Source organism: Rhipicephalus sanguineus, chromosome 4 (genome assembly GCF_013339695.2).
Source record: "Rhipicephalus sanguineus isolate Rsan-2018 chromosome 4, BIME_Rsan_1.4, whole genome shotgun sequence".
Taxonomy (NCBI): domain Eukaryota; kingdom Metazoa; phylum Arthropoda; class Arachnida; order Ixodida; family Ixodidae; genus Rhipicephalus; species Rhipicephalus sanguineus.
This window is the reverse complement of record NC_051179.1, coordinates 89,937,107-89,953,784: the sequence shown is the minus strand read 5'-3', so window position 1 is coordinate 89,953,784 and position 16,678 is coordinate 89,937,107. Positions and strand designations below refer to the sequence as shown.

General features: G+C 45.7%; 1 protein-coding gene across 1 annotated transcript; it reads right to left on the bottom strand.

Annotated features, from left to right (window-relative positions):
• Positions 1-2,240: 2,240 nt before the first annotated feature.
• LOC119388862 (uncharacterized) lies at positions 2,241-6,859 on the bottom strand. Its single transcript, XM_037656240.2, has 6 exons — positions 6,650-6,859; positions 3,939-4,042; positions 3,236-3,298; positions 2,827-2,889; positions 2,642-2,695; positions 2,241-2,367 (listed from the first exon to the last, which is right to left on the bottom strand). The coding sequence occupies exons 1-6, from the start codon at positions 6,735-6,737 to the stop codon at positions 2,278-2,280; spliced, it is 462 nt and encodes a 153-aa protein (XP_037512168.1). The 5' UTR covers positions 6,738-6,859; the 3' UTR covers positions 2,241-2,277.
• Between the last annotated feature and the right edge of the window lie 9,819 nt (positions 6,860-16,678).

Sequence of the window (16,678 nt, the reverse complement as noted above, 5' to 3'; positions counted from 1 at the left end):
AAATGCTGCTAAGCGGCGCAGAAAAGCGGAGAAGCATGACAACCAAGAAAGCTAAGAATAATCAGCTGGGGCCGAATTCACGAAACTTCTCTTTCGTGAGTGCGTTTTCCCATTGGTCATCCGGCTTCGCTAATGATATGTCCCGCATCGTGATTGGCTGATATGTTCTCGTACGAAAATTTTAACGTAAGACGTTTTTGTGAATACGGGCCCTGAACCTTAGCTAACGCTACGTATATCCTGGCATAGCCGAGCTAAGCCACTGCAAATTTTTTATTTTAGTTTTCGACACCGCCACTGCAGCGAACTGGATTGACACTTATCACCGACAGTCAAGTTTATCGCCGGTCTTCGACACGGCCAACATGTCAGTCGGCGACACGGTAGGCATGACGCCTGCAAAAACTTCACCGCATAGCCTTTCTTGCTAGCCAGACCTACGCGCAACTATGCTACGTAAAGGCAGCATAAACAGTAACTCTAGGCTAGTCGACCCTATTTCACTGGCGCCCAGTGTGGCGAATAAGGGTTGGCGAACCTGACGAGGGAGTCTAGCGCTCAGCACTGTGAAGCTGAAGGTCAACAGTCAACTGTTCATGGCTGATTAGTTCGTCATTTAACTGAACGAAGTAGAATAATGAACAACAGTGTACTGCTGATGCCCAAACGAGATCGCGCCACCAACAAAAACAACGTAGAAACAACTACAGTACAGTAGGACTTTGAGCCTAAATATGCGTGAAGAATCTCGCTCAGCTCCATTGAATCAAAACAATAGCCAACATATTCTATCACCACGCTTGCCTTCGCTAAACTAAAGAATTCCTCCAGTGTAGTTTGACATCGTGACGTCGCAGAAGGATTAGAACTAACGTTGGCAAATAAACACTATTTATTTCATGATGTTTGTGACGAACAGAAAATGTTCTTCGAGCCAATATCACTCTAACGATAACGATGTTGCTATACAGTGTTACATCCCGTCTTAAAAAAAAAAAAGTTGGGGAGGGGCGAAGCATGCAGTGTGCGCCGATGTTTCCCACAGCAAAATCACTGCTAATGGGCAGTGAGAGACAGAAGAAAGATGAGACACAGAGACCCGCCGTCCGCTTTTATTTAACGCACGCTGCGAATCTTTATTGTTCAACTACGCACAAGAGAAATCTCCCACCGGCACTACATTGCAGGTCAAGATCCAGTGCTATACATACGGAGTGGTCGGTCAATGGTCGTGCAGCGCGAGTATTCGGTTTTTAAATGCGAATGCATTTCTAAGTCGGGCTATGTCAGGCGTCCGGCGTTGTCCGCGGCGCCCTCGCCCCTAGCAGCCGGAGCATGTGGTGCGAGAGAGTGTAGGAGAGGGTAGGTGCAGTGCTTCGCCGCTCCTTCTCTCGCAGTTCGCTCTCTCTCCTCCCTGCGCCCCACTCTCCCGTCCGCTCGCGCCTCACTCTCGACCGTTCGCTGGCTGGGCGCATCTCAAGAACATCCGGAAATGTGCGCTCGAGAAGCCGCTGTGAAACGCCAACGCCGAGCAAAGAACGCTGGCGCCCCACTCTCCCGTCCGCTCGCGCCTCACTCTCGACCGTTCGCTGGCTGGGCGCCTCTCAAGGCGATGGCAGAAGTCGGTGAAGGCGAATGTCTGACGGCAACGGTTCCCTCTCTCGGCGCAAGAAATGCATTCGCATTTCCTCACGATTCCCTTCGGGGAGGTGGGGGCATTTTTTTCAATCAAGAAACTCGCTAGCAGACGCGGCCTGCGTCGGCGTTGTCTCTCGCGGGCGAGGGCGCGTTATCGCTCCTTGCGAGCTGGTAGTTCAGCGTTCGTCGCAGAAGGAGCGTTTCCATAGTCAACACACGCCGTTCGCTCTCTCTCGCCGCACAGCTAGCGCTGAGGCGGTGGCGCCCTCTCTTGCGCTCAAGCAAATGGACCAGTCCCGATAGCAGATGATGATGCACGCCGCGACACCAGAGGACGATGCACGATGCATGCTGACACGCCGAGACCCTAAGTGCTTCGCCCCTAAAAACTGACAACTGCAGTTTGGACAATGGTGACAGACAAGTGAATAGGTTACTAGGTTTATTACAAATCTTTTGTTGTCGTTGTGTACGTTTTGTTGTCCTTTAGGCCTGCCCTCCAAGACAGCATTTATACCAAGAAAATTAATTGTGTTAGTAGAGTTTTTATTTCGGTCGGTTAATTGAGATCTCGCTTCCACGAGGAGCTTTATTTGCAAGTATACATGCCGCCTGCATATAACAAACGACTAAAGTTGTTCACTCGTGGGCGCCCATGATCTTGAGGATCCAGTAGGCCGTCGCAATGCCCATCTCCTTGGTCAATGGAATATGGTCCATGATGCAAGTCTGTGAGAATATTACCAAGGTAATTGTTAACAACAACGACAATTTTATTACCATAGTTATTCAACTAGGCCAGTGGCATATGTAGGAAATCTAGTCAAAGAAAGGTCTAGTAAAGAACTGTTAAATCCATCAGTAAGAGTGCCACTAGCATCGTTTTATTAGGAGAACAGTAGCGGATGGTGTGAGTGTTTTTTCGGCGCAAACAGTTGGAAATACTACTGCTCTTTCGGTGCTAAATCATGAAATGTCTTTGCATATAAAATTTGCGACTTACCCCAATCTCCGTCGCTACAGCTTCTGGATCATGTTTGAATTCCGGTTGATTTTTCTGCGGGAAAGCAAAAGACGTTTTACATAGAAACGAGCATTCCTCAGCATCAAAAAATTCTACAAAGGGAGCTTTTTAGAACATTTTTTTTATATTGGGAAGCGAATAGTTTGTTTTGGCATCGTACTTACGAAGAAATTTACGAGGTGTGGATGACCGCAAGTAATAAGCAGCTTTCTGTACTCATCCGGCTTCTACACAAAGCAAGAAAAAACGAAAATAAAACATGAAAATAATATCAATTAATTAATGCAAATAAACAAAAGTTTTGTCCTTAACATCGTGGCGAAACATGCCTTATTTGGCCGTTTGTGAAGTCTAAAATACAAAAATGTGGCAGAGAATCCTGGCGTACTTTGTAATATCTGCAGAACGTAGGGAAATTAATAAATAAATGACTTTGTGAAGATTCCTTTTTCATGACTGTAGTTTTTCGTGTTAGGCTAGTTTAATTATGAACATGTGTAGTAAATCGTTCACATCCATTCAATGCAAGAACAGAGCACTATGTGGAGCCTTTCATATGGCACCTGCACTCACATTAGCCGAAGCTGCATGCTTGTCATGGCATCCAGCGTAGTCAACGCAAAGGGTTTTCATAGCCTAGAAAAACGCAGTAAAGTAATAAAGTGAGAGTCAACTGTCACATTAGCTAGTCAAACAGGAATCGCTAGGAAGCTATTCGAATTGAACGCATGTGGGGATGTTGATAGGAGCGTGAGCAGGTGGGAATTGGGCACCTGGTGCTGAAAAGGCTGCTGGGGGCTGGTGCGTTTCCATGAAAGAATGATTGAAAACAAATAATTTACATAGATCTTTTGTGGAACTCCGGATGACCAAAATCAAAGCACAGCACCACACACGAAGTCCCTTTCATGGCGCGAGCAGCTTTACAACGTAAAACGCCATTTATTGAATAACTTGCATCTGTGACGATGCGACCGCGGAAGCACTAGTTTGCCCACTTAAAGGAAATCTTGCACTAGCGGCTTCCTTCTTTGACTATTCGGACTGTTTACTCTTGTTAAGACGTGACGATAGTCTAGTACATATATAAGCACGCTACTCACTGGAACAGAAGGAGAAGCGAACACACGGGCCGCCACTGAAGCTTTGGGAGTTAAACCGAGTTTCATTAGGCTTTTGTTCTAGAGGACTTCACTTACTAGATGCCGATGCGCAGCGTCGCCCAGGGGAATGCTTTTAAAGTGAACAATCTTGATTATAGCATGGCAGTACTCACATCCGCGATCATACTGAGAGGCATCGGGTGCTTGTCCAAGAGATGCACGCATTGCTTCATCAGTTCCGCTGCAATCTGGCCAGCCTTCTTCATCACGTCTTCTCCTGGAAATTATCAAGTTAATGACTGCATCTGCTAAACCCCTATAAGACGCTCATGTGAGGAAATTGCTGGTAAGAGACATCCGTTGTTCCTTTGCCCAGCCTATGTGACGTTCTCATGGGTAAGTAGGAAAGTATGGGCCTGTAGAAAGCCTACAGAATAAGAAAAGCACACGTAGGCTGGAAAAGTGCAGTGGCAGAGAAGTCGGACATGCTTCGTAAACTAAATGCACGTGTGTTACAAGACACTTACCTTGCACTCCTTGGACTGGTAATATGGCTTTCAGCAAATTTGGTAAAGGATACATCCTCGCAGCATTGCATTCCCATGTTATAGAGTATAGGAATTTGGAACAGTTGCCAAAGTGACTGGATTCACGACAACTCAGAGGTTGTGTTGACGCGCAGTGCCTTACATACATAGGGAGTCCGCTCACATACTCCAGTCACCTAATAATTTTGTGAATACAGGAGATAGTGATGCCGCAATGCGAATCTATCGGGATGTGCAAGCATTTTCAGAACCCGACCGGCTCCTATCACTGTGTGCGGGAAAAAGGTGCCACAAGTCAATCGTGACGTGAGCAGGCAGCGTGCACTTAAAGGGCCCCTCACCAGGTTTGACAATTTTGAGCTAACGAGCGCAATGCATACACTGGGCGTTCACGATCACGTCTGCCAAAATTTGCAACGCTACGCGCCGCGGAAATGGGTCAAATTTCAAGGTGAACGCTGCTTGCCCTTCCTCTCGCGAGCGCGTGCTTTAGAGAATGAGGGGATGACGTACATGAAAAAATGGCCCTACGTAGATGGTAGTGCTGTGACGTCGCCAACAGTAGCACGTGACGCTGCGATAATTATTTGACACGACATGTGTAGTTTGTGTAATTTTTTGCTTGAATAGATTAATAAAACTTGAGAGAAATAATGAGACACACAAAGGGAATGTGTGCGTCTTTTTCATTTTTTTTTTTCGTGAATCGCAGCGAGATGCGGGGCTAATGTGCCTCCCTTTCCCATGCGTTCGTGTCCCCGCGGTTCGCGCATCGAGCAGACGCCAGCCCTGGAAACGAAAGTAATGTTCTGGCGCGTTCGAGCACTCATTATGCTCGTTTACTCTACCGCGTCCGAGTAAACGTTAATGCAGCACTGGCTCAAGATACCGCCACTCTCGTGCCCGTACAAATGTCTCAACTTGCATGCCCGTCCCGCAGAAACAGGCAGTACACCACAGAGAACGCCGACAAAACGCCCATGGCCGCTACATAAAAAAAAAAAAAAGGTAGCGACCGTGCAACGCCGCTCGCGTGCTCGGGCTGGCTCGGGCACGTCATGCTCACGTGACCATGAATGCGCATGACGTGTTCATGCGTATGTGTCAAGTGAAGAGGGCAGGGAAGGGATTTGGCTTGCGAAGGCTATACGGGGCGAGTGGCAAGGGTTTGAAACTCGCCTCCTCGCATCATGGTTTCGCGCCGCTACAAATTATTGTTTTTCTCAGCTCGTAATGAACCGATTTGAAAAATTGTTGCGGCATACTGCTCTTCATTCGGCCCACAACAACTTCCAACGTCTAACTAAAATTTGCTATGTGGCCTGGTGAGGGGCCCTTTAAAACGACAACGAGTGTTGAATATGGCCGCGGCCAAACAAAAAGAAGGTAAATAAAGCTCTGCCAAAGGTACACACTCCTCACTGAAATGTCTTCCCACATCGAACGATTTGTCGTCATCACAATCTGCCATACAAATCCCCATCACCTACAAGCCTCAGGAAGAGTTGAAGACGTTTTAACTGAAAATGCAGAGTATACATGTGGGAAGGACATGCAATCCAAATTGTCCGTTACATTCGCCATATTTAGAAAAGGTTCAAGTATAGTCTGTCCGGCTTTTAGTCGGTCAACTCCAATATTAATGAGTACAATACGTAGGGATAATAGAAGCAAATTTGAGGAGCGCCAGCGCCATTATTTGAGAAGCAGTGTCAAATGGGATAACCAGCGGGGAGTGCGGCGATACGCAAAACAGTGTCGAGGACTGAGGCGTCCACATACTATTTTAACTGTTCAAGACAAAAACTTCTGCTGGTTTTCTGCTCAGTGTGTATGATGAGCCCAAATTTCTGGTAGTAGAGAAAAAGTACCGGCCCTGAATTTAAGTATACGTTGTGCTTGCTTGATCGTTTTGGTAGTCCCTGATATCTAACTTTCGTGAAAAGTTTTCTGCAGAGATTGAGTAACCTGTTCCGGCACTTCATGATGTGGAAGAAGCGGGCTTTTTCAAAATATCTAGATTGCTTCTGCGAACTTTTTCACAATATTCGCGTGTATACATCGACTTATGCAAGACACTAGAAATATTTTGTATAATGCAATTTGCTTTCAGTTATTGCAATAGTTCTTTATCGCTTAGCATTATCCCGTGAGCTATATTCTACTCATCCTGGAGTTCACATATGTCAACGCAGCTCGATAATAAAGTGTGTTGCCCAACCTAAATAGCCACGTGCACATGCTTTTGGTAACTCGTTGAAGGGGTTCACTAACATTGAAACAATTGAAGAATATTAAAGATGAGCACTTTGGGACAATGTAATGAGAAATGTTACCTTGTGGCTTAAGGCATTGTTGCGCATAGGATGTATGTGCGACGCCCATGAACAGCAAGACGACCAGTGCCCGCACGGGTGACGCCATTGTTACCGATAAGTCGCCGCTTAGTGCTTAACTTCTTGCTCGCGTCCCACAGACTGTAGTCGAATTGAGCCCAGCGACTCTCTTTAAAGGCCAAATTACTGCGCAGCGTGGACTATCACACTGTCATGAAGGACAAGTATGACCATTAATATCACCAGAGTGGAGATATTTCTAATGACAAAAAAAAAAGAAAATACGTTGAAGGTCGTAGAGACAAAGATAACCAGGAACAGCACAGGGTCTGGAAAAGCTGTGAAAATATGCGGACCGAGGAGAGTGTCATTTTCCAAGAAGACATATATGCTTGCCCGTTGAAAACCCATGGCGGGCCCGAGGGGGCCGCTTTCCAGCAGCTACGTCAATATATCAAAGCTGCCAACGCTGTGTATGTCCTCTAGGGCATCATCAAGCACCAAGTCCTCTCAAAGTCACCATTGGTCGATACTCGCATGAAGAGTTTATTATTGGAAGTTCTTTGCTTTGTTCACGATGGCGAGAAGTGCGACTAGGTCATCAGTAAGGCATATATACTTCATCTGCGACACTGCCTGACAGTGTCTGGAAGCCATTAGAAGTTAGCAGTGACAGTTCACAAAGAGGACTTATAAAGAATACGTCTTCTTTACTAAGGTTCCTTTTGATGTGCGCTGTTATTCGCGAGTTTGGTGATACAAGTAACATAACGGCAATGGTTTCACAGAAAGAACTTATATATCTCGCGAAGGCTTATTTAGGCGCAGAAAAGCACAGTCACCGGAACAGCGGCTGTTTCAAGTGTGGTGATGTAGTGAAGCACTGAACTCGAGTTAGCATGCAGCTCGTAGGTACCGTAACATACCGAAATGCGTGTCATTCATTCCACACAACATGCATAAAAGCAGAAGGGGGTCTTAAACCAATGAGACTGAAAGCTAGACTTCATATTAGACTGGCCACCTGAGAAAAGCATCCTTGTGAGAAGCGTAGTTATACATTGTGAAAATTTTGAAACAGTTACTTCGAATAATATGAAATATTTTAGATTTCATGAACTTTATACGCAAGGTGTTTTTAAATAATTAGAAACACTTTTTTGTGTCAGCACGCAAATAATTCTGAAATGATTCTGATGGAAACTTTTGCTACAATTGGCCCTCGGTTTAGGTATGAAAATATTATATAATTTTGCTAAGCGATGCCTTTATACATAAGAAAACTGATTTGTCGGTTAAAGTTTCTGCTTCTCACACAAAACACATTTATAAGAGGGCCGACAATATTTGCTTCAATTTTATCACAGTTCGAGCGCCATACCAAAATAGCAAACAAAGTGCACTACAAATTAAACTGTTGAGGGTTGTTATCTTCATTGCTTGATTGTGAAGGTACTGCACGGAAGATAAATGGCTATATACGTGTTTCCCTACAATCACATGCAATTTAAAACCCCGGTGTTGAAAGAGGGCGTAATTAAAGGACGAGAATACATCAAAGCAGAAGAAAGGGTTAAATTTAAATAAAATCTCAATAGCTATGCCAGTTTCAGCAGAATCAGTGCAACATGTCGACTAATCTTAGACTATGGCACACCTCATCATCATAAGGGGCTTTTGGCACTTAAAACAAGAAAATTTGTTTCTTATGTCTCATACTGACGACGCTACAGAATACCTCACAGCTTGAATACGCTATCAATTCTATGTTTGCAGTTTAAATTCATCGAAGCAGCGCTTGTATCCCTAAAGCTGTCGATAACGGCGTAAACATAATTGGGCGAAGCCATATACCGAGAATGAAAGGCGGGTAACGCGAGCCTGTGTAGCCGATAGATGCTGTCGGCTGGGGTTAGTCGATGCGGAATGAGTCGCGAAAAGCGTCGGGAACATCAGATGGCTTTTGATAACGAATGGTATTCTCTAAATCGGGGTTATCGCTTATGCGCAGTACTCCTCTGCGTACAGCAGTTTACAATTTTGCACTGTTGCTTGCTTTAACTAATAATAATAATAATATCTGGAGTTTAACGTCCCAAAACCACGATATGATTAAGAGGGACGCCGTAGCGGAGGACTCCGGAAATTTCGACCACCTGGGCTTCTTTAACGTGCCCTAAATCTAAGTACACCGGCCTCCAACGTTTTCGCCGCCATCGAACTGCCGCCGCCGCGGCCGGGATTCGATCCCGCGAGCTTGCTTTAGCTTCTGCCTCGCCTTGTTTTACTTTCAAATTAATTTTATTGGCTTTAAGCAAGTTGCGTAATTTTTTAAAGCAGCAATACGATCTTCGGCGGTTATACGTGCAGAAACCACGATGTGGTTTCTCCGGATTGCATTTGATCCCCGGGGTTCTTTAACCTACAGGTATGTTTAAGTGCACGGAGTTTCTCTCATTTCGCGCCCATCAATATGCGGCCACCGTCGGCAGAAATCGAACCCACGTCCGTCAATGGAGCAGCGCGGCACCTTACCTGCTGAGCTACCACGGCGGGTAGTGTGTTGCACTAGTCTTTACATAGTTTACGGGCAGAAACAAAGTTATCGTTGACGTTTTGTTACGGCCTAATAACAAGAAGAGAGAATTTCGCAAGACTTAATTAGACAAGTCTACACAATAGCCTTGACATAAGGGTACACCACAGGAATTGAGACTAAGGGACATCTGTAGGACATGCACTCGTAAAGGAGCATCTCCTTTTTAGATGCCGGTTCCTTACGCCAAGGCGAAGCTACATTGTCGCTGAAAATATCGCCCACTATGATTTTCATGGCTTCATAATCAGTTAGGTCCATACGATCGTGTCTAACACAAAACAGGCCACTCCACAAATTCATCTTCTTTAGTTCACCATAATTCTTGTAATATTTGAATGACTGCCGCAGTTGCCGAAAGTGAATTGAGCTGCTTTATTTTGCACTGCATTTTGCATTCCCACTGAGTACACTCGAACAAGGAGCAGCATGGAGGAAGCGAATTTCACATTTGGGCGCGTGACGCTTAAGTATGCTAATCATATAGTGCAAGTTCAGCAATCACGCAAAATTAGCAAGTTCCTCGGTGTTTGAAGTTCGAAGTTCGTTATAGATTTTTGATAATAATTGTTGGGGGTATACGTTCCAAAACCACTATACGAATATTAGGGACGCCGTGTTGGAGGGCTCCGGAAACTTCGACCACCTGGGGTTCTTTAACGTGCACATAAATCTAAGTACACGGGCATCGAGCATTTCGCCTCCATCGAAATGCGGCCGCCGCGGCCGGGATTCGAAACACGCAACCTACGGGTCAGCAGTCTTTAATGCCTACCGTGGGGGGTCATTAAAGATTTTTCAGAACACCGCACATTTTTATAAAACATTGCGGTACCCAACAAAAATAGTTACATATTCTCGAAAGCTTAAAAAATAGCTTACATGCAATTAAGTGAAGCAAGGATATTTTGTTGAAATTGTTTGTAAATTGTAACGCTCTTGTCTCGCGTTTGCGACGATGTTATATTAACGTGTAATTTCCACAGGGCCCTAGACGTGACATTATATTAAGCGAGGCACTAGAACAAGGTTAGTAAGATGCGGAAATGGAAAATATTAAATTTCCTGTTTAGGAGTTAAGGAGGTTGTTTTACATTTAAACGTCCTTAACCAATAAGGACACCAATAATTGATTGATTTATGAGGTCGTTTCCAAGGCAGAAATGATCATCAGAATATTTAAAAGTGCGGCGTCTGACGTGACCACTCAGTGCATGAATGGTCTTGCCTGACGCTGCGCAAAATATCAATGCTGCTTGGTAGAAGAAAACCATAGGCCGGCCGCTAGTGTGCTGCTGTTGCTATTTAAGGTATACCTAGTCTAATCATGACTGTCTAATGTGGTCGCTCTGCATTCGCGTAGTATGGCAGCTAAATTTTCAAGCAGCAGCTTGCTAATAAAAAAAACAGGGGCGAGTTTATCAAGCGAACCTTGTTATGAGTTACACATGTTTCAGTCACGGCTGCGATGGAGACGTCGTAGTCGAAAAACGAAGGGCCGGCGGGTGTACAGAACTGCGTCCCTCGAAGGTGCGTCGGTCGCACGTGTATTTGTGCGCGCTGTTTTCCAATATTTGATGCGATCTCTCGATCGTGGGCTCGTCAACGATCAGCCGTTTCTGATATGGCAATCTGATATTTTATCAAAGTAACTTGCCATTTCACGTTCCCATATTTTATTGTTGCCTAGACATGAAGGCATGACCCTCACTGTTGCCTGCAGCAACTGACGTGTGTCGCTGCCAATCACGTGGATGAAGGTCAAATTCTCAGCATGGAGAAAGGAAACCATTAGGAGGAAGCTTTGCGCAATGCGATCGATAGAAAGAGAAAGAGAAGTGGTAGGTCAGGCGCGCACACGTCAACCTTCTTTTTGCCCCCTATTCCCGATAGAGGGCGGACTCCAAATTTTTTGCAGCTTCTTTTGCTTGTGAGCGTACACGAACGAAATGAGAAATTATCGGTAGTCGAGACAGTTTTTCCAAGGATACTAAACCTATTTTTTGTTGTTAAAAATGGACATTTCATATATTTTCTGTCATTTGAAGGCCACGCCACGTGCGGGAAGATCATCTCGATGACTAATGAGCGCAACACTAGTCCAATGCCCGACGAGTGCATTCTATGTACTCAGAAAAAAAAAAGGAATAAAAAGGTACGCATCGACACAGGAGGAACGAAATAACAAGGTAATTAAGCGGCATCGCGTTTGCACAAGCCAGCTTGCCAACGCCGAGCTTGCACGCAGTCGCCTTACTCATTTATTTCCGAAATCTTTTATATCTTTTTGAGTTTCAGCAGCATGGAAACTGGATCATTTTTCTACTCGTGTGGAGGTCATTGGATATGCTTTGTAGCAAACTCAGGCAGCGGTTGGCAACAAAATAACTGTGCGCTTTCCATCCTCAATTAAATATTTTAAGCATAAACTATGTTTACTCCGACTACATTTACTGTACGCGCATTTTACTAGCCAGCTTTTAGGCTAGCGTTTCGCACTACTTCATAGTCTATAGGCAAACGTGCGATAGAGTTGGTTGAGTTGGTGCTAAGTGCCGCTGCTGTGCATTCCCACTAAGGACGTATGAGGAAGGGATTACGAATGCAGTCATCTAAGACAAGCACAGAAAAAAATTATCGGCGTGGAAGCGCAGATATTCTCTTAAAGACAGCATTTTTTTTTCACTTGAACGCCGTAGAAACATAGTAAACGCGCAGCTGGCGCGCCTTGGTCAGACTTCACAGGAATGCAGAGAGAGAGAGAGAGAGAGAGAGAGAGAAGAACGTTTACTAGGTGGCCAGTAAGTGAATGTGGGAGGGTCCCTTATTCCAGGAACCCTCTGGCCTGGACCGCCTGCCGGGCCCGCGCGGCGAGTTGGCGCTGGTCGACCTGGTCCTGCTTGGAGATTGCAGCCTCCCACACTTCACTAAGGAGGTTTGGGTCTGGATCTGTTGCTGCTGCTCGTATGGCTGGGTTACTGCCTTTGCATTGCAGCAGAAGGTGTGCCAGGGTGTCTGCCACATTACAGTGTGGGCAGATGTAGTCGTATGACGTTAGTTTTAGGTGATGCAATGGAAAGCCGTGTGTAAATGTGTTGCTTTGAAGTCGTCCGTAGTCCGTGCCTTCGTCTCTTGAAAGTTTGGGATGGGGTGGGAGGGTACAGTCTCCGTTCAAGCCGATAGTGTTGCAACAATTCCGTGGTAGGTTAAGGGTACTGATTCGGTTTCTTCTGCTGGTGTTCTTGTGTGGGAGGTGCCTCGAATTTCATGTGGAGAAGCCCAGTTGATGCATTTGCGGGCCGCGGCGTGTGCCGCGTCATTTCCCTCGAGGCCCTCGTGAACCGGAACCCAGACAATGCAGGCGTAGAGGCGAGGAGTGTCGATGCATTTCAGTATCTTTATCGCTCTTGTGGAGATCTTTTAGCTTTTAAACATTTTTTTAGCAAAATGACAAAATGAGAGCACAGCTCGAAAAGACAACATCGGTATTTTTTGGTTTGTGCTTTCTTTTGTACCGTTTCGGGAGCACGCCACCTTTTACTCCTGGTGAGGCATATAAAACTTGCGCCTTAATAATTGGTGTCCAACAGTATAGTGTAAAGTCACTATTTTGACAACTGTCGGAAATCACAACCATCTGAGGTAACTTAGGCGAACAACGCGAATAAGTTCTCATAAAATGTAAAGTGAAGATTGCAAGGCTGAATTTTATAAGCGCTTCAATCTTGTTCCTCTCTGGTATTTAGGTCAGTGCGCGAAGTTGTCTAGATGCGAAATTACCACTTGAATGGCGCTAGACAGAATTCTGAGTCAACACATTATGCCCTGACAGGCATTACTGTGATTGGATGCAATCGAAAATCGTACTGCATACCATAAATATTCGTTTGGTATATCACCGCATACCATTAATACGAGCACGACCAAAAATGAAGAAAGAACGCAGTCATCCATACGAAGACGACAACAAACTCAACTTTATGGAAACTAGCAGATACATAGAGCGATCGCCGTTACAATCTCTGTTGCAGATATACCTCGTAAATAGTATTTGCAAGAATTTCTGCTCTTGTAGCGTTGCCGATACCTCGATCCAACTCCGCGTAATCTGGTTTGTGCCCCCGGTCACCAAGGGCTAGAGGGAAATGAGCAGACCGATCAGGCCGGCTATCCTTGTCTTTGGAAGCCAACTCCCAAACAGACAATTTGGCCCGTTCATTCAAAGACATCACCGATTGCTACTAGGAGGAGCACCGGCGCTGTCCGGACCCTCGTAAGGGACTGGATTGCGCTGACGAGTGCCTCCTTTTAAAACTTTTCACCAACACTGTACTGTACCCGGCGGTGCTAAAGCATTTCAATTCATCCTTGGATGGCGCGTACCAGTTCTGTGGCGAGGGGGCTCACACCTTTCACATAGTCTGGGCGTGCCAATTAAACCCATCTTTTCCCCCAAACCCAAATAAGAGGACTGGGAGGCAGCACTGGTCGGCTGTCAGGACCTCAAGGCCCAAAAGGCCCTGGTTCAACGGACGCGGGTGGCGTTGGTTGCCAATGAAGTCCTGGAATAGGGGCTTCACCTAGTACTGTGAAGGGAGGAGGCCAATACGGCCCCAACTCAATCACCTCTCTGCAACCATTTAATGTTTAATACATGTTTGGACTACCATCACCACAAGCTTTTCCGTGAAATTCCGTGCAATGTTTTTGGTATACACAGCCAGTTTGAGATAGACAGAGACAAAGTGACAAATGCAAATGCGGAACAGGTTAATCAAGTCTAGTTTCATGCTGAGCCACTACACAGACGGAAACAAAACTCAAGTAGACAAGTTTTAACAGCGAAGCTGTTCTAGCTCAGCGTAAAGAATGTGAAATGTGTGACCGTGCGCGAAAGCTATCTTCATCATGAACGGGTATGTGCCAGAGAATTCGGGCAATACCAGCTATCACCGCTACAGCGTGGTCTGTAATAACCCTGATAATGAGTACAGAAAGAGAGAAACAAACAGAGAGACGGGAAGAAAGATATAAAGAAAGAGAAAGAGAAAAATTATTGATGAAAAAGAAATTCTTCACCAGGCGGGATTCGAATCCGCTTACCCTCGATTCAAAAGCGAGCGTCCTAACCATTCGGCTATCCAGGCACGCTAGCACAGCATAGCATAGCCTTGTATAGTATAGTGTAGCAAGGGGATGGAGAATGGAAGTGAGCCTGAGGAGGAGAGATGTGATGGCGAGGAGGAGGGAAAGGAGTAGGGGAGAGAGTAAAGCGTAGCACTGAAAGAACGAGAAAGAGAGAAATACAGAAAAAGAAATGCAGAAAGAAAAAAAAAGACAGAGAGAAGGTCAATGAAAGAGGGAGAAAGTAGAGAGAGAGCAAAAAAGAGAGAAATAAGGAGGAAGCAAGCATCGCGTCGTCTAGCCACCAAATAACGACCCACCTGGCCAAGCCGCGCATGCGCAGTAGCTAATCCACGTCCACCGACGGAGGCATCGCACGCAACCTCCGCTCTTAAGAGAACTGCAAATTGGGCTAGTTGGTGAGGTTTCATCGTGGTCGTAGCACAACAAACGTAGGCAGAAGAGAAGAAGAGAACCGCACAGGTTAGCGCCTGTCCTGTGTGGTTCTCTTCTTTCTACGTTTGTCGCGGTAAGGCCGCAACGAAGCTCCGCTCTACAGTGCATAACCTTGCTGCAGTCTCCCGAGGAGGAAACCGCGCATCTCGAAGCTAGACGCGTCGGTCCACTGGGAGTACGAGCGGCGAAGGGCCCGTGCTTCGCTGTGCCAAACTTTGCGTGACTTAGCGCAATTTGTCCGAAAAGTTTCGTCACCCAATTGCCAGAATAAGGGAGGTATCCGGGGACATTTCAGTGACGACTGTGGTTACACGGCCTGCAATTGCTCTAATAATTGTGTAGAGAGAAAAAAAGAAAGTAGGGAAGTGAGCAAATAGAGCAAACGCCTGGTCAGTGAGACTCGTCCAGTTCGCTGCGATACACACGCGGAAGGGTGCATAGGATTGAAAAACAAGACGTGGCGAGGGAGGCGGAGACTGAAGGAGCAGTAGTTACGCGCACACGTGATGTTGAAGAGAGGGAGTCCGTGCGGTAACAGGGTGTTGTCGACGTAAGCAGGAGTGCTGGTATCACTTTCCACGCCAGTGACTTGCCTGAGCATTGTCCGCGAGTCTTTGTTTACGCAAAGCCCCGATTCCCACTCGAGGCAACTTATCGGAAGCAGGTCGTTCAGTACTTTTAAGGAGCATTACGGTAACTCTGCTTGCGTCTGTGCTTGCGTCTGGCGTCATGCGAAAACAAGCAAAAAGTTAATTCAGGATGGGGGAAAGTTGCAAAATGAAACTTGACTCTGCCACCAAAAACAACAAAGCCGAAGGAGAAAGAACCTGCTATTGCTTCATAATTTGAGCATTTACTTGTATGTTGCTTGATACATCCTATCGGATCTTCGTCACTCCTTGGCCGTAGATCAGTTAAATAATCTGCATATTTTAAATCACTTTTACTGTGTGTTAGCTTCTTCTTGATAAGATGCGTATAAGGGCTAGCGGTATGTTTGAGATAAATGCGCACTAATTGCTGCTACGTCAAGACAAAGAAGCAAAATACATGCTGCGTTCCTTTGTGAGGTCGAGGAAGCAATAATTCTATGAAACAAGTAGTGCGTTTGGGCGTCATTTAGTAGGTAGCTACCCACTTACGCAAGATTCTCGTCGCCGCGAAACCAGCTACGGCAACACGAGATGAAGCTGACATTTTTTAGCTTCACTAGCCGCTATATATTTCTGGGAACTTATGGTTTCCTTAACGTGGGTAAAAATTCAACCCATGTTTGAGGCTGCCTAATGGAAGAAAACGTTTTACGGTCATTTAGATTAGAATATCAGAACAGGCTGGCCCCTAACTATGCTCTTAATGCTCAACACACACGCACAAACGCATACACAAACACGCACGCACACACGCACGAACACACACACACACACGCACGCACGCACGCACGAACACACACACACACACACACACACACACACACACACACACACACACACACACACACACACACACACACACACACACACACGCACACACTCTCTCTCTTGAGTAACATAAGCGCACTGCGATATGTATACCGCATAAATATAGATAAAAAAACTGCCATACCTTAACATACGTGCCTAATTCGCACATGTCATGGTAACGCCAGCATTAAGTTCGAAACCAACGTAACTAAAGAATAATATCGCGCTTTGCAATAGTAACGTTTGTGTGAAGTTTGATTTTGCTGGCTTTCTCGATGATATAATTACGGTATTATTTTCGCGTATTGCATCTTTGCGTGCCACTGCTGGCGACGTATACGGGATTCTTTGCTAAGCATTGTCACTGGTTCTTCCTTGATAGCATAATGG